The 19,118-nt window shown below is 43.9% G+C and overlaps 1 protein-coding gene across 1 annotated transcript in view; it reads left to right on the top strand.

Moving 5' to 3' along the window:
- Positions 1-2,310: 2,310 nt before the first annotated feature.
- Positions 2,311-19,118, top strand: part of LOC129651046 (tumor necrosis factor receptor superfamily member 10D-like) — a 28,377-nt gene continuing 11,569 nt past the window's right edge. Inside the window, exon 1 of the mRNA XM_055579774.1 lies at positions 2,311-2,549. Within this exon, the coding sequence (XP_055435749.1) occupies positions 2,379-2,549 (171 nt within the window). The 5' untranslated portion in view covers positions 2,311-2,378. The remainder of the gene's footprint in view (positions 2,550-19,118) is intronic.

The following is a 19,118-nucleotide window of genomic DNA, read 5'->3' on the forward strand; positions in this document are numbered from 1 at the left end:
TGTGCATAAAAAAATTTTTTTTTGCATTCAAAAGACCAATGAATGACCTGACGTAAACAATGGAGCTAAGAATTAAAGTGGTGAAAGAAACCTGTTGACTCATTACTCATTTATACCCAGTGAAAATATTGTTAAAAAAACAAAGGCAAAATGAAAAAATTGTGGCAAATCATATATTCCGAATAAAGCTACAACAATGAATGTAACTAGAATAAACATGTCATTTATAAGGCTAAGATTCTCCAACTGGAAAAAAGCAAGCTGAAATTATAAGCTGTCTAAAACATGCTCAGTCAGTCACGTCCCACTCTTTGGGACCCATGGACTGAAAAGAAAAACCAATCATCTCAACCATTGCACTGAAAGTAACATCAAAAACATTTGGGAATGCATTTAAAAAAGATGTATACAATCTGTACACAGAAAGCTTACCAAATGTTGTCAAGATTAAGTAAGAAAGGTCTAATATAAAACCATCTCATTGATTGCAAGACTCAATATTGTTAAAATGTTAATTCTTGTCAATCATCACTTTCAATGCAATATGGATTAAAATCCCAGCAGGACTTTTTAAATTATTTTATATAAAACATATCGAAACGCAAACAATTTCAGAGGAAAAAGAGAACAATTGGAGGACTTAAACTACCTGATTTCAACACTCACTATAAAGCTATGGTAATCAAGGCAACAGGCTTCCCAGGAGGCTTACTGGTGAAGAATCCGCCTGCCAGTGCAGGAGCAGCAGGAGACGCGGCTCCATCCCTGTGTCAGAAAATCTTTTAGAGAAGCAAATGGCAACCCACTCCCGTATTCTTGCCTGGGAAATTCCACAGCCAGAGGAGTCTGGCGGACTCCAGTCCATGGGGTCGCTAAGAGTGGACCACGACTGAGCACACACACACACACAATCAAGTAACGTGGTATTGGCACAGGACAGAAAATGAATAGACCCATGGAACACAATATAGAGTCCAGAAATGGAACATATAGATGGTCAATTGAATTTCAACAAAGGCAGAAATATTATTCAATGGGAAAAGAAAGTGTTTTCAATAAATGGTATTGGAACCGCTGGATAAACATATGGAGGAAAAAGGAATTTTAATTCCTACCACACCGGCCTCACAAAACGGATACAAAAGGGTGGAGCTGGAGGCTCCCGGTTCGTGTCTCCCCTGCCCAGTCCCCAGCCCACAGTCGCCCTAGCCTTGTAGGACCTAGGCTTGAGCCGCTTACCCAATACTGGACTCCCCACAACCTAAGTCCAGCAGAGCGCAGATGTTTCGGGACAGCTGGACGCGCCTGACCCACGTGGGGACCTCCTCCTCCTGGCCCGTTTGGTTTCATATGCCAATTAGCGTCCAGCAGTTCTGTTTCCCAAAGGCTTTAAAGAATCTACGGGGAAGAAAAATTTCCAAGAAAGGCTGAATGGAGTGGATTCCTCTAGCTTGCCTGACTGCAAGAGCAGTAGGGTCGAGAGGAGATCCTATGAAGTCCTGCGTGTGAAAGGCAGACGTTGACCCTGGCATTACTGCAACGCACAGGTAGTGATGGAGGACATCCGAAGCCTATTTGTGACCTGAATTCAGACCCACCCATGGCCGTCTCTGTGACCTTCATTCTGTCCACCCACCTGTTCATTGAGTATCTACTCCAGTCAGGCACCTGGCTACTAAGATGCTAAGAGCAAACCTCTGATTCAACAACTTTCCCCTGGGACAGAGCTGCCATGTGACTCTGGAGACAGTGATACCCCTCCCTTGCACCCACACTGTCAATGAGCCTGGGAGGAGCAGAAGCTGAGAGCGGTAGTCAGAGGACCAGAGGTAGCTCAGGAGGGTCGTTGCCCCTGAGAAGGGATCCGGTTCAAGAAGAACCTTTAATGCCAACTCTGCGTGCTTCGGCCTTCCCAGGTGGCTCCCTGGTAAAGAATCCGTCTGCCAATGCAAGAGATGCAGGACAGGAGAGTTCCATCCCTGGATCGGGAAGATCCCTGGAGGAGGAAATGGCAACCTACTCCAGTATTCTTGTCTAGGAAAGCCCATGGACAGAGAAGGCTGGTGGGCCGCAGTCCATGGGGTCAGCAAAGTGTGGAACACGACTGAGCGACTGAGCACGCACAGGCTGCGTTCAACTCGCCGTCTAGAGAGAGAGACGGAGATTCTTATTTTTCCGGCACATCCTGAGTAAGACAAGGCGGGGCCACCTCTGCCTGCTTTCTCTGAAAGCGTGAGTACAGTGCGCGGGAGCGGCGGTATACAGAGGAGCTCCGCGGCGGCATACAGAGGAGCTCCGCGGCGGCATACAGAGGAGCTCCGACGTCTGGCCATCAGAGGCGGGTTTCCAAGTTCCACGGACGACCGTGAAGATTCCTCATGACTGTGCCTGCCATCAACCTGCGGGGACCTCGACAGCGAACGCTGCCCGACCGCAAGCGGCAGCGGGGACGGAAGGCACCGGCCTCCTCGAGCGCCGGTGCAGGGCGCCCCGGTGGCCCCAAACTTCGGTTCGGGTACCTCGTCTTCGTCATGGGTGTCGTGTTGTGGGTGAGTACCACCGCGGGTACCACTCCGGAACGCGCGCCGGGTGGCCGGTAAATGGCGGCGGGAAAAGACCCGGCGGTGTGCATGCCCGGGTCAGCTGCGGCCGGGGCATGTCCGAGCGAGATCTACCGTGGGCTGCATGCGGGGAAGGAGCAGGTTCAGGGCCTGGCGGGACCGACCCGGGCCCAGAGGGAGAAGAGCCTGTGTTCTCCGTCCCGGTCCTAGGCTTGTCTGGCTGTCCCAGAAGTAAATTCCAAAGGAAAAAGAATGGAAAACTCTTTTGCAAGCTTCTCCGCTCCCCTTCCTTCCCCTCTCCTCCCTCCCGTGTCCCTTCTTCTTTTTCCTCTCCCCTCCCCTTTTTTGTTGAGATTCTAGAATATGCTCATCGCATCTATTCTTCCCCTCGATTTGTACAGAAAAGTAGCTTTCCCACCCTCTCTTGCATTCAGCACCCCTTCTGGGCTGCTGTCAGTCATTTTGCAAATTCCTTCCACTTTCTTCCGCAGCAACCCACAGGGCTTACAGGGTAAATCCCCAGTAATCAGGCGACTAGCCTCAGGGGCTCTGTCTAGTTTAGGAGGAAAGGGTCTGAAGATGTTCTTTTGATTTCTGTTTTGAGTCTGAAGCAGGTGTGGCATGCATCCTGAAAAAACTATTTAATGGCTGCCCTGAACTCCAGGCGGAAGGGTCTACTGTTAACCTAGCTGTCTTTTTACTTGTAAAAACAACCCCACAGCCACACAAATCTTAGAAGAAACAGGTCTCAGAGCACAGGAAGACCTTGAGAACAAGTCTGACACTATGGCTTTGTCACAGCTGATGAGGTTTAGAGTAAAAGAGAAACCCTGTATGATGTTACTTACACGTTACTTACACTTGCACGTGCAATAGAAAAATTACAACAAACTAGTGAGTAACACACAAAAAAGAAGCAGACTCAGGGATACAGAGAAAACCTGGTGGTTACCAGTGAGGAGAGGGAAGCAGGGAGGGGCAAGATAGGGATGAGGGGAAAAGAAGAGTTATTGTGAGATTATATGAAATCCTGTGTGTGAATCGCTTGAAAATTGTAAAGCACTATAGAATTTAAAGAATCTTTTGTTCAAAAAAAACCAAAACAAAACAAACAAAAAAACGAAACGGTGCAGCTTTTAGGGCCCATTTGTCCCCAGGGAGGAAAGAGTAGTGTTGTTTTGGGTGACCTATCAAGGGATAGTGAAAATCAAGCTCGACCCTAAAACAGTTACATCAGCTCCTGGAAGTCACATGGGAACACAGCAAGGTCCAACTAGTCTCTGCAAACCCAGCTAACAGTATTGCATCACTTGCGGGAAGTAAGTGGTAAGAAGCACGAAAGGAAATCCCCACTCGGGACTCAGCTCTAACTTCACCAGCTTGGTAGCTGTGGACAAATTGCTGAGCCGAACTGAAGACACTTCCACGACCCATCCTCCGTTCTCAGTTCCTTTCTTTCAATTGGCCAAGGCTCAAAGGCTGCAGGAATCTTAGTTCCCAACCTAGGATCCAGCCTTGACCCCCGCAGTGAAAGTGCGGCACCCTAACCACTGGACCGCCAGGGAAGTTCTCTCGTTTCCCTCTCTCTTTTGTCCCACGCTGCTGCTCCACCGCAGGCCTCCTGTCTCCCTCCTCTCTCTCTCTCTCTCTCACACCCCCAACCCACTCTCCACACACACACACCACAAGTCTGTGAGTGGCAAAGTCTCACATCTCCACCGCACCTGGTGCACCCCAGTGTTTGTCTCTCAAACAGCCCGAAATGGACATTACACACCAGGAAGCCTGCTCCTCGTCCATCCCAGCCCCACCCCCCCCCCCCCCCCCGACTCCCGTTACTTTGACTTCGTTCTTGTCTGTGATCCTGGCACTGTGGGACTTTTCCCTCCATGTCCACACCTGTTCTCTGCCACTGGGAGTCTTGTCACATCTGCCTTGCAGCCCTTCCAGGCTCTTTTCACCTTGGTGACTTTACGGGAATCGCTGTCTCTGCCTCAGGTTCCTGTGGCCAGAACTGCCCTGAGGAAAGCAAGGACCTCGCCTTGTCCCCGGTGCCCCACAGCCCCTGCACAGGGCTACTCAGCAGGCTGCAGACAGGACTCCCCCTGAATGCGTGGGTGGTGTGGGTTCTAAGATGCCTGCACTAATGTTAGTGTTGTGTCCTGCTCTGAGGGGCATGGAGGGTATTGATCTGGGTGGTGGGAAATGTGACCGGCAAGCTGGGGACAGAATAGAGATAACTGAATGTCAATGCTGAAGGATTGCCCAGGTCCATAGAAGACTATTTCAAGTTTTCATCTGATGTTACCAAAGATTTTTTAAACGTATATTTGTAGTGTTACAAGTGTCAATTCATCAGGAAGACATCTTAACCATAAATATATTGTGCCTAATAAAAGAGCTTTAAAAATACATAAAGCAAAAATGGATGAAATCAAAGGACTATCATATCACCCTTTAATGAAAATGAAAAAGGGTAGTAACATTATCGGGCTTCCCCAGTGGTTCAGCGGTAAAGAATCTGTCTGCCAATGCAGGAGACACAGGTTAGATCCCTAGGCTGGGGAAGATCCTCTGGAGGAGGAAATGGCAACCCACTCCAGCATGCTTGCTGGAATATCCCATAGAGGAGCCTGGCAGGCTACAGTCCAGGGGGTCTTAGAGTCTCTCACAACTTAGCCACTAAACAACAGCAAAAGTAACGCTGTTAACCATAACGGGAATTCCCCTGACCGTTCAGTGGTTAGGACTCTGCTGTCTTATGGAGGGCACAACAGGTTCATTGGTTGAGGAACTAACATCCTCAAAACTGCACAGAGAGACCAAATTAAAAAAAAAAGAAAAAGAAAAATCAACCATCTTGATTTAATTGACATTCAGAGAGCACGCTTGCAACATCTAATGAAGACTCATTCTTTTTTGATGAAATGTGGTACTTCCACTAAGATAGACCACATTCTAGACAATTTAAAAAGTCTAAATAAGTTTAAAAGCAATGAAATCATATAAACTCTATTCTCTGACTTTAATGAAATTACATTGCTAGTCAAGAATGATCTCTAGAAAAGGACTCTAAAATTTGAATATTAAGCGACATCCTTCAAATCATTATGGTTCTTAGATGAAATCAAAAGAATATTTTTTTTGAATTTAAAAACAAATAGTAATGAATACATACTAAGTGGAAACTTGTGAAAAGCTGCTAACACAGTGCTTAAACTGCAGTTTTCAATTAAAGTGTGCTACCGCTGCTGCTGCTGCTAAGTCGCTTCAGTCATGTCCGACTCTGTGCGACTCCATAGACGGCAGCCCACCAGGCTCCCCCATCCCTGGGATTCTCCAGGCAAGAACCCTGGAGTGGGTTGCCATTTCCTTCTCCAATGCATGAAAGTGAAAAGTGAAAGTGAAGTCACTCAGTCGTGTCCGACTCTTTAGTGACCCCATGGACTGCAGCCTACCAGGCTCCTCCGTCCATGGGATTTTCCAGGCAAGAGTACTGGAGTGGGGTGCCATCACCTTCTCGGAATTAAAGTGTGAGTGCATGCTAAGTCACTTCAGTTGTGTCCTAGCCTTTGTAACCCTATGGACTGTAGCTCGCCATGCTCCTCTGTCCAAGGGATTCTCCAGGCAAGAATGGAGTGGGTTGTTGTGTCCTCCCCCTGGGAATCTTCCCGACCCAGGGACTGAACCCACATCTCTTTAAGTCTCTTGCATTGGCAGGTGGGTTCTTTACCACTGGTGCCACCTGGGAAGCTCTTCCAATTAAAGATGTTCTATTAAAAAGAATAGGGGGTTGGGAGAAGTGGGGAGTAAAATTTTTTTAAAGTAAAGAAAAAAAAGCGACCTGAAGATTCACATTTTTAAATCACCATAAAATAAGTGTAAATTAAACTCAGAAGAATAGGGAAAAAATAATAATATGAGTAGAAATCAATGAAATAGAATACAAATAATGAAAGGAATTGACAAACCAAGTGTTGATTCTCTGAAATGATTAACAAAATTAACAAACCAAATTTTAAAAGAAAAAAGGCCAAAAAAACAAAAAATACCAATATCAACAATTAACGATAAGCTATTATAACAAACTCTGCAGCCATAGAAAGGACAATAAGGGGAACTTAGGAATAATTTAATGTCAAATAAATTTGACAACTTGAATAAAATGGACAAAGTCCTTGAGAATACTACTTAGCAAAACAGATACAAGATGAAAAGAAAATCTGATTAATCCTATATCTTTTTATGAATTAGAATTCATCACTTAAAATCTTACAGCAATGAAAACTGCAGGCCCATGTAGTTTCATTGAGGAATTCTATAAATATTCATAGAAAAAATAATATCAGTCTTATACAAATTCTTTCAGAAAATATGAACAGGCAACAGTTCTTCACTGTTTTATAAAGCCAGCACAACCCTGGTATCTAAAACTTACAATGACATTACCAAAAAAAAAAAAATACTGACTAACATCTATTATACACGCAAAAATCCTTCATTAAGGAACTTCCCTGGTGGTCCAGTGGTTAAGACTCTCCCTTTCCAATACAGGGCTTCCCTGGTGACTCAGATGGTAAAGAATCTGCCTGCAGTGGGGGAGACCCAGAGTTGATCCCTGGGTTGGGAAGATCCCTTGGAGAAGGGAATGGGTACCCACTCCATTATTCTTGCCTGGAAAATTCCATGGACAGGGGAGCCTGGCTGGCTACAGTCCATGGGATCGCAAAGCTGGACACAGCTGAGCGACTAACACTTTCACTTGCATAGTTTGAAAGCAAGAAGCAAGATGCCACCAGCCTTCCTCATCTTTTCTAAAAAATTACTTTGGCTCTTCAGAGTCTTTTATGGTTCTGTAAAAAGTTTAATTCTTTGTCCTATTTCTGTGAAAAGTGCCATTGAAATTTTGATAAAAATTGCATCGAATCTATAGATTTCTATGGGTATATGGACATTTACAAATATTGATTATTCAAATCCATAAGCATGGACTATTTTTCCATTTATTTGTGCAGTTTTCAATGTACAGGTCTTTGACCTCCTTGGCTAAATTTATTCAACTTCTTCATAGGAATTTTATTTTTTTGATGCCATTGTAAATTAGATTGTTTTCTTATTTCTCTTTCTGCTGGTTTGTTATTCATGTAAAGAAATGCACCATATGTTTTCATATTGATGTTTATATCCTGTAACTATACTGGCTTCATTTATTAGTCTTAAGAGGTTTTTTTTCAATGGAGTGTTTAGCATTTTCTATACATAATATCATGTCACCTGCAAAATGGGACACTTTTAGTTCCTCCTTTCCAAGTTGAATGCTTTTTATTTCTTTTTCTTACCTAATCGCTCTGGCTGGGACTTCTAATACTATGTTAAATAAAGATGACAAAAGTGAGTGTCTTTATCTTGTTCCTGATCTTAGAGGAGATCATTTCAGCTTTTCACTATGGAATATGGTGTTTGCTGTGGCCTTGTCACATAGGGTTTTATTTGTTGAGGTGTATTTACTCTATGTCTGCTTTGTTGAGAGTTTTATCATAAATCAATATTGAATTTGTCAAATGCTTTTTTTGTACCCATTGAGATGATCATATGACTTTTGTTCTTCATTTTACTAATGTGGTATATCACATTGACTGTGATTTTTTTTTTTTATTTGTAAATTTTGAACCATAGTTTGCATCCTTAGAATAAATCCCACTGATTATGTTGTATGGTCCTTTTAATGTATTGTTGAATTCAGCTTTCTAATATTTTGTTGATGACTTTTGCATTTGTGTTCATCAAGAATATTGGCCTGTAAATTTCTTTGTGTGTGTATGTGGCTGACTTCCAGTCAACCTGAATCTAGGCACTGAGATCTTCCTCTTTGGGATAGTGTTACTGCAAGTGTGTGTGTGGGTCTGGCTGCTCTCTGCCCAAAAGCCAATAAACAGTCCAGGTTGGTGGTAAGGAAAGTTTGCTTTATTTCAGATGCGGACAACTGGGGGGCGAGAGTGGTGAACATCTCTCTGAAGGCCGACTCCCCGCCCCCACCGGCAACCTGTGGGCAAGAGCTTTTATAGACAGAAGTTAGGAGGGAGCCACATACAGAAACAGCAGAGTCAGCTCTGATAGTCATCTTCAAATTGATCATCGGTGGTCTGACCAACATCATCTTAATTGTTTTAGGTCCAGTTCCAGGGTCCATTTGTTTCCATTTCTCTGAGGCCAGTTCTTGGAATTGTGGCAGCTCATATCCTGGGTACAGTCTGGTCATCATGTAGTTAACTTCCCCACTTGGGGTTTCAGTATCTGTAAGACAGCTCACCATGAAGATGCTCAACATCACTCATTATCAGAGAAATGCAAATCAAAACCACAGTGAGATACCATCTCACACGGATCACAATGGCTGCTATCAAAAAGTCCACAAACAGTAAATGCTGGAGAGGGTGTGGAGAAAAGGGAACCCTCTTACACTGTTGGTGGGAATGCAAACTAGTACAGCCACTATGGAGAACAGGGTGGAGATTCCTTTAAAAACTGGAAATCGAACTGCCATATGACCCAGCAACCCACTGCTGGGCATACACACCAAGGAAACCAGAATTGAAATAAACATGTGTACTCGAATGTTCATCGCAGCACTGTTTACAATAGCTAGGTCACGGAAGCAACCTAGATGTCCATCAGCAGATGAATGGATAAGAAAGCTGTGGTACATATACACAATGGAATCTTACTCAGCTATTAAAAAGAGTGCATTTGAATCAGTTCTAATGAGGTGGATGAAACTGGAGCCTATTATACAGAGTGAAGTAAGTCAGAAAGAAAAACACCAGTACAGTATACTAATACATGTATACGGAATTTAGAAAGATGGTAACGATAACCTGTATGGGAGACAGCAAAAGAGACACAGATATAAAGAACAGACTTTTGGACTCTGTGGGAGAAGATGAGGGTGGGATGATTTGAGAGAATAGCATTGAAACATGTATATTATCATAGTTAACTAGATCTCCAGTCTCGGTTCGATGCATGAGACAGGGTGCTCAGGGCCGGTGCACTGGGATGACCCCGAGAGATGGGATGGGGAAGGAGGTGAGAGGGGGTTCAGGATGAGGAACACATGTACACCCACGGCTGATTCATGTCAATGTATGGCAAAAACCACTACAATATTGTAGTTAGCCTCCAATTAAATTAATTAAAAAAAAAAAAAAAGACAGCTCACAGGATATGGCTCAGAATATTATCTGTAGCCCTTGAGAAAGAAAGAAAGATCCTTGACTAAGCTTAATGACTACATTATTATTGTTTGGTCTCCTTTGATTATTTTCTTTAGTTTCTGCATTTCTCACTTCTTTGATGAAACTTATTCTTGGACTGAAGTTTTCCATAGACAAGAGGCAGGCAAAGGACATAGTGGGGGGAGGGGCAAGGACCATAGTGTCCTGCTCCGTTGCAATAGGACAGGTCTTGGCATGTGCTCAACTACTGGGAACTCTTAAAAAATATAGTAGGCTGCTTCAACAATCCCAAGAGTTTGAGACATGACTAAGAGCAGGCTGAATGAAAAATTCATTTCTTACACAAGGCAACTCCTTCAAGACTGGGAGAGAGGGGGTTTCATCTACTGTATAGAAAGAAACACAGAGAGTCAAGCAAAATGAAGAAACAGAGAAACCTGTTCCAAGTCACTAAATGAGATAAAGCCTTAGGAAGAAGCCTTAATGAAATGGAGATAAATAATTTAGTTGATAAAGAGTTCAAAGTAATGGTCATAAAGAAGCTTGCTGAACTGGGGAGAAGAATGGATGAACACAGTGAGAACTTCAACAAAGAGATGGGAAATATAAGAAACTGTCAAATAGAAGCCACAGAGCTGAAACATACAATAACTGACCTGAAAAACAATAGAAGGGTTCAGCAGCAGACTAGGTAAAGTAAAGAAAGGATCAGTCATCTCAAAGACAAAGCAGTGGAAACTTCCCTGGTGGCCCAGTGGTTAAGACTCCAGCTTACAGTGCAGGGGAAAGTGAAAGTGAAATTCACTCAGTCCTGTCTGACTATGTGCGACCCCTTGGACTCTGTGGATCACGATAAACTGTGGAAAATTCTGAAAGAGTTGGGACTACCAGACCACCTGACCTGCCTCTTGAGAAACTGTATGCAGGTCAGGAAGCAACAGTTAGAACTGGACATGGAACAACAGACTGGTTCCAAATAGGAAAAGGAGTACGTCACGGCTGTATATTGTCACCCTGCTTATTTAACTTCTATGCAGAGTACATCATGAGAAACCCTGGGCTGGAAGAAGCACAAGCTGGAATCAAGATTGCCGGGAGAAACATCAATAACCTCAGATATGCAGATGACACCACCCTTATGGCAGAAAGTGAAGAGGAACTAAGAAGCCTCTTGATGAAAGTGAAAGAGGAGAGTGAAAAAGTTGGCTTAAAGCTCAACATTCAGAAAGCGAAGATCATGGCATCTGGTCCCATCACTTCATGGGAAATAGATGGGGAAACAGTGTCAGACTTTATTTTTTGGGGCTCCAAAATCACTGCAGATGGTGATTGCAGCCATGAAATTAAAAGACACTCCTTGGAAGGAAAGTTATGACCAACCTAGGTAGCATATTGAAAAGCGGAGACATTACTTAGCCAACAAAGTCCGTCTAGTCAAGGCTATGGTTTTTCCAGTGGTCATGTACGGATGTGAGAGTTGGACTGTGAAGAAAGTTGAGCGCCAGAGAATTGATGCCTTCGAACTGTGGTGTCGGAGAAGACTCTTAAGAGTCCCATGGACTGCAAGGAGATCCAACCAGTCCATTCTGAAGGAGATCAGTCCTGGGTGTTCTTTGGAAGGACTGATGCTAAAGCTGAATCTCCAGGTCTTTGGCCACCTCATGCGAAGATTTGACTCATTGGAAAAGACTCTGATGCTGGGAGGTATTGGGGGCAGGAGGAGAAGGGGATGAGATGGCCGGATGGCATCACTGACTCCATGGACATGAGTTTGAGTGAACGGGAGTTGGTGATGGACAGGGAGGCCTGGCGTGTTGCAGTACATGGGATCGCAAAGAGTTGGACACAACTGAGCGACTGAACTGAACTGGACTATACAGTCCATGAAATTCTCCAGGCCAGAATGCTGGAATGGATAGCCGTTCCCTTCTCCAGGGGTTTCTCTCAACCCAAGGATCAAACCCAGGTCTCCTGCATTGCAGGCGGATCCTTTACCAGATGAGCCATCAGGAAAGCCCAAGATTACTGGAGTGGGTAGCCTATCCCTTCTCTAGCAGATCTTCCCGACCCAGGAATTGAACTGAGGTCCCCTGCACTGCAAGTGGATTCTTTACCAGCTGAGCTACCAGAAAGCAATGCAGAAGATGTAGGTTCAATCCCTGGTCAGGGAACTGAGGTCCCATATGCCACGGTGCAACTAAGCACACGCTGCGACTACTGAGCTCACACACCACAACCTGAGAGTCCATGCACTGCAACAAAAGAGCCACGTGACAAAACTAAGACCTGATGCAACCAAATAGACAAATATATATTTTTCAAAATGTTTTAAAAAAAGACAAAGCAGTGGAACTTGCCCAATCAGAACATCAGAGAAGAAAAAGAATGAAATCAAGTGAAGATAGCTTCAGGAACTTATGGGACAACATTAAAGGACATTATAGGGCAATACTGCATTATAGGGCTCCAAAGGAGAACTAGAAAGGGGCAGAAAACTTATTTGATTAAATAATGGCTGAAAACTTACCTAATGTGGGGAAGGAATCAGACATCTAGATACAGGAAGCTCAGAAAGTTCCAAATAAGGGCCTTAAAGAGATCATTGCTGCTACTGCTGCTGCTGCCTTAAAGAGATCCTTACTAAGACACATTATAATTAAAATGTCAAAAGTTAAAGATAATGGAGAGAATATTAAAAACAGCAAGAGAAAAACAACTTGTTACATACAAGGGAACCCCCATAAGGCTATCAACAGACTTTTCAGCACAAAAATTGCAAGTCAGAAGGAAGTGGCACAATATATTCAAAATGCTAAAAGGAAAAAAACCTCTAACCAGTAATACTCTACATGGCAAAGTGATTATTCATTAATCGAAGAGAGAGAAACAGTTTTCCAGACAGCTGGCCCTAAAGAATGGTCAAGAGTGGTAAAGAACTCGCCTGCCAATTCAGGAGACTCGGGAGATGCAGGTTCCATCCCTGGGTGGGGAAGATCCTCTGGAGGAGGACATGGCAACTCACTCCAGTATTCTCGCCTGGAAAATTCCACGGGCAGAGGAGCCTGGTGGGCTCCAAAAAGTCGGACATGACTGAGCACATTATGGTTATGGTTACCAAACAAAAGCTAAAGGAGTTAATCACTAAACTGGCCTTAAAACAGATGTTAAAAGAATTTTTTTAAGCTGAAAATAAAAGCCATTAAATAATAACAAGAACAGATAAGAAAGAATAAATTTCACTGGAAGGTAAATATTTAGTAACAGTACTGGTTTGATTACTTATAAAGCTAATATGAAGCTTAAAGACAAAAGCAGTAAAAATAACTATGATTACAATAATTAACAAAGGAATATTTAAGATGAAAAGATGTGAAAAGTGACATCAAAAATGTACAATGTTGGGCGTAGGAGACTAAAAATGATGAGCTTTAGAATGGGGTCACACTTGTTATCAACTTAAAATAGACTGTTATAGATATAAGTTGTCATATGTGGGGCTTCCTGGGTAGCTCAGCTGGTAAAGACTCCCCTGCAATGCAGGAGACTCCGATTCAATTCCTGGGTTGGGAGGTTCCCCTGGAGAATGGACAGGCTACCCACTTCAGTATTCTTGGGCTTCACAAAACAAACCCTATAGTTAATACACAAAAGATCAATGTCTTTTAAAACCTGAGGATAGTTCCTTAACATTTGATCCTGTAATCTGATTTTTTGTTTGTTTGCACTATGTATAATGCTTATTTGTAAAAGTGTGTGTGTGAGTGTGTGTATGTGTGTGTGAACTGCTTGAGGAGGGAGAGGGAGTCTCCTCATGGGCCAGGGTACCTGATTCTTGGTCCACACACTTGACATTGCTCCAGGGGGTATAGGCCATGGCCATGAGCTTCCTCAGGGCACCTGGGTACAGACACAGGGATGACGTAGAGGACCCATCAGGGACAGCTGGCTGGATGAGGAGAAGGAAGGGGCAACCTCCTGTCCCAGGTCTTCTGACAAGACAGAGGAGAGGGGACAGGCTCCTGCTGTCTGCAGGTCATGATCCCTTCACTCCCCCTCATTGGGCGGGAAAAGGATCCAGGCTTGTGCCCTGCAGCCCCCGGGCTCCTGCTGAGTGTTCAGAGCTGTCCTTGCAGGGCCTCTGCAAGGCCCACCCTGGCCTCCCTGGGCTGCAGGAGGAGTCCTGTGAGGGGAGGCCTCATCTAGGTCAAGGGTCACAAGGGTGTGGGCACAAGCTGAGCTTCATGCTTCAGTCAAGCTTTAAATACGAGGCCCTCTCGTCCTCCACCTGTTGACTCTTCCTGCCAACCTCAGCCAACACTGGAGTGTCAGAGGACAGCGAATTACTATTGACCTTCAAGTCCCTAAATAGGAAAGATTCAGGTGCTACTGGGGAACAGGGCTGGGTGTGAGGCCAGTCAAGTTGGCTCAGGGTTTTATGGGAACCTTGAAGGAGCACACTCGTGGCCTCATTATGACTTCTGTCTGCTGTCAGCACCTTTGGTCTTTCTAGGCCCCTTCTTGCTTACAAAAACAATTAAAGATTATATTTAGGACTCAATAGGTATAAAGATGAATATAACTGAGACTGAACTCTATGCAAATAGTTTTGTATGATTTCAAGATTTTTTTTAAAAATTGGAGTATAATTGCTTTACAATATTGTATTATTTTCTGCTGTACAATGAAATGAATCAGCTATATGTATACACATAGCCCTCCCTCTTGGACCTCCCCAATCCTCTAGGTCATCACAGAGAATGAAGGTGAATTCCCTGTGCTATGCAGCAGGTTCCCACTAGTTATTTATTTTACACGTGGCGGTGTATATATGTCAATCCCAATCTCCCAGTTCATCCCATCCCTCCCTCCCCCACCTCCACCCCCATCCCGTGTCCAGATGTGTGTCCTATACATTTGTGTCTCTCCTCCTGCCCTGCAATAGGTTCATCTGTACCATTTCTCTAGATTCTACAAATATACCGAAAAATTTTTCGTGGGCCACTGATGGGATCATGGGCTCTAACCTGCAGCCTGCTGTGCCCAGTGGAGAAGCTAGCTTGGCCTAAGGGGAAATGTGTTGAAGAGGTGTGGGGATGGACACTGCAAGGGGCAGTGTGGGGCCACACAGTCGGATAAGGAGGGGCCTCTGCAGCCCCAGAAGACCCCACCAGCATGGGAAAGCCTGGGGGCGGTTGGGGCTCTATAGGAAGAGGGGAGAAAATGGGGTACAGGGAAGCTCAGGAGTTTCCCTGGTGGCTCAGATGGTAAAGAATCTGTCTGCCACACGGGAGACCCAGGTTTCACCCCTGGGTCGGGAAAATCCCCTGAGAAGGGAATGATCCCCTGATCCCCTGGAGAAGGCAGTGGCTACCCACTCCAGTATTCTTGCCTGGAGAATCCCATGGATAGAGGATCCTGGCAGGCTACAGTCCATGGGGTCGCAAACAGTTGGACATGACTTAGTGACTAAACAACAACAATCAATATAAAACATTGCTGGACTTTTTTTCTTAAATACTGTCTTTGAAATTCAGAATGTATTTTTCATTTGCAACACATCTTGATTCAGAGAAGTTGTTTGAAGTGCTCCATTCCCATAAGGACCTGGTGATTACTCTATTGAACAGCACCACCTGGGCCTCTAGAACTTAGAGAAGGAAGTCCTAATTCTGGTTCTCAAGGAGCTCCTAGTCATTAAGAGACACAAAGAGGCACAGAAAAAATACAGTGATGAGGGAAGAGCCTTCAAACAAAGCTCATGCCATTGGGCCCTGGCGGGAAAACAAGAGGAAAAATGGGTCCGACCTGTAGCGAGTCAAACAGTGACCCACAGGAAGGGGCTCTGTGATCTGGAACTGAGCTGAAGACGTGGAAGAGCTGTCACAACCCGGGACCCCATGTCCCTAGGCTTGACCTTCACCTCCCGGGCTCTCCTCCTTCAGATGACCTCAGTCTTCCTTGCAGGATCTGTCTCTCTCATGTAATTCATATTTATTAATAATTAAGATGCTCTTAAAAAAACCCAACCTTTAAAACCTTTCCTTAATAATGTGTTATGGTGATGACACTTCCTATTAATGATAAAAAATTCACTCTTCAATAATGATGATACAGCAACTAGGATGCCTTCTGAAAAAGAATGATGTTTCTTCCTTATGCTCTTCTTATTGGATAATTAAAAGTAGGTGGATCAATGAATTAATTGTAATATATGAAACCAGAAGAGTACTGCAAAAATATGAGAAAAAATGTCTTACCACTTTGGAGAGGGGAAGAACTTCTTCAGTATGAAAACAAATTATAAAACTTGCCCAAAGCTATATAAAAATTAAGAAGAAAGCCAAAGGGAAGAAATCATGACAAAGATAAAAACAAACTAGAAAAAAAGTACTCAGAACACAAATCACACTTAGAAATGTAATTTCCTTAATCTGTAAGGATTCATAATAAACCGAAAGAAGATCAACGGGAAAATAGTCGACTTGAACAACATTATAAAACAATTAGACCAACGGACATCTATTGAATACTCCAGTCAATAACAAAATACATTCTTCTCAAGTGTGCATGGAACATTCTCCAGAATAAACCATATACTAGCTCATAAAACAAATATCAATATATTTAAAAGGAGAGGCATAATAGAACACATACCCTCCCACCACAATGGAATGAAATTAGAAATCACGAACAGGAAGGAATTGGGGAACTTCACAGCTATGATCAAATTTAAACAACACACTTTCAAATAACCAATTAGTCAAAGAAGATATCAAAAAAGAAATTGTAAAATCTTTTAAGATGAATGAAACTGAAGATACCGTATACCAACACTTATGGGATATAGCTAAAGCAGCTGAAAACTTAGAAAGAAATTTATGCCTATAAATGACTGCATTCAGGAAGAAGAAAAATCTCAAATCAATAACCTAATACTATACAGTGAGACACTAGAAAATGAAGAACATACTAAAGGTAAACAGAGGAAGGAAGTAGTACAGATTAGAACAGAAAGTAATGAAACTAAAGCTAGAAAAACAACAGAGTCCATGCTGATGAGCGTGTGATGGACCTCGTGGGGCCCTGGCCCTTCTGCTTGCCCAGGACTGCAGTAGAAACTGGAAAAGGCTGTTCTGGTTCGATCTTCTGCCCCAAGAGGAAGTGGTGAAGGAGGGAGATCAGGTTCATGGAGGGGAAGGGAGCCAGCTGTGGTAGACTGGTTGCTCTAAGAGATGTTATGTTATTTATCACCTGTCTTGTTTTCACTAGCTGTCAATATATTCCTGAAACCTAAAGAAGGCAGCACAGAGCGGGTGCTCCTATGGTTGTTGAATGATTGAACAAAGGCTGCATGTATTCCACTGTGTGGTGGTTATAATATTTAGTAATAATCCTCCTAAAACTAAACATTTCTGATTTTTTTCAAAATTATTACATTGAATATATTTGAAAATAAAACCATATATGTTTTCTGATGACGTTAGTAGGTGACTTTCTAGAAGAGTAGAATCTGAGTCAACCCACGAAGCATATTTTGTATTTGTAAATATACAAGTGTATTTTTACTGTAACCCAGCTACACACACACTTGGGCACAGGTGCATCCAGCTTTGGTTCCTAGAATTCAGTAGCTTTGATCTGATGCTGTGGGTCTTTCTTTGTTTTATTTTCTTAACTGTGAAAAAAAATTTCATATGATCCATTTATTTATTTATATTTTTGGCTGCGGTAGGTCTTCATTGCCGCACGCGGGCTTGTTCTAGTTGCAGTGAGCAGGGGCTGCTCTTCAGTGCAGTGCCCAGGTTTCTCATTGCAGTGGCTTCTCTTATTAGGGAGCATGGGCACCGGGCACGCAGCCTCAGTAGTTCCAGCACTTGGGCTCATTAGTTGCAGTTCGAGGGCTCTAGAGCTCTGGCTCAGTAGTTGTGGTGCATGGGCTTAGTCGTTCCACAGCATATGAGATCTTCCTGCACCAGAGATCGAGCCTGTGTCCCCTGCATTGGCAGGCAGATTCTTATCCATTGTGCTCCCAGGGAAGTCCTAAATTAAGTTTTAAGAAAAGAATGAGGTTGGATCCTAGTTTCATGTAGAAATTCTTATCATTGTGGATGCAGCCTCCTGTTTTGAGATGGTTTCAAAAAATCAAAATTGGTACTTAATTTTATCTTTTCACCTTCCCTGGAGACTATCGCATGCTTTCATTTCCTTATTTAGACTACTGATAACGGTGCAAAGCATCTCCGCACTTGTTGAATAACTATTACTTCCGTTTTCCTAAGTGCCCTCATATATAGTCCTCATTTGAGTCACATATATCCTGGGATGGAGTGCCTGTCCTGATGGGGTGGGTGGGAAAGGACTACTGGGGCAGAAGAGACTGTGTGGGGTGCTGGGAGTGTTCTGTGTCTTGACTGGGTGATGGCTACTCAGCTGCATACAGTTATCAAAGCTGGAGCAGATACTTAAGGAGTGCGGATTACTGCAGGGAATGGTCTGTAAAAATAGAAACTATGAAAAGGAATCAACACAAAATTGTAGGGCTGAAAAGTCAAATAGCTGAAGTGAAAAATCCACACTACATGTGTTTAACTGTGCAATTGACCTGTAGAAGAAAGGAAAAGAACACAGGACAGATAGCCTCTGCATGTGCATTTCCTAAAGAAAGCACCGAGTCCCTGGTTTATCTCTTCTCCTAGAAAGGGAAACAATTGGAGATCCCTTTGAAGAGTTTGTTGATATTATCAAACAATACAAGAAATAGCTAATTATCCACTAGCTAGAAGAGACTCATGTATTCATGAATCCATGACCTAAATACATAACTTTATATAAAAAGAAGCATGTGTGTACTTTCCTCCCCCTCCTTGCAGTCTCCTCTGGAGAAGCTGTGAGTGGCACAGGGGCAGGGGTGTATGTTCTTGCTGGGTGATTCACTCCTTCCTTCCCCTCTTTATGCCTGCATGGGTGTGTCTCCTGCTCTGACTCAAGATTTCCAGGCACCAGGTTTCTTGGAGGCTGGAATTCAGCCTCTCCTCCGTCCATCTCCTCCCTGCCCTTCCCCTGGGAAAGGGGCCCCAGCCGGGCCTGACTCCCCACAGCCTGCCCCAGTGGTGTCTCTGGGTTGCACCTGGGCCTGCTAGGCTCCTGGAGGTGCAGACTGGCTGTGACAGCTGTCAGGAAGGTATCTTGCTTGCTGGGGTCCTTCTGTGGCCCCTCACTTGTGAGCCTCCTGCCACTCCGGGGCCACCTTCTCTTTCTGTCCCCACTGGCCTTTCTGTATCCTTCTCAGTAGGCCTGGTGACTCAGCCCTGCAACCTCACAG

Source organism: Bubalus kerabau, chromosome 4 (assembly GCF_029407905.1).
Source record: "Bubalus kerabau isolate K-KA32 ecotype Philippines breed swamp buffalo chromosome 4, PCC_UOA_SB_1v2, whole genome shotgun sequence".
NCBI lineage: Eukaryota > Metazoa > Chordata > Mammalia > Artiodactyla > Bovidae > Bubalus > Bubalus kerabau.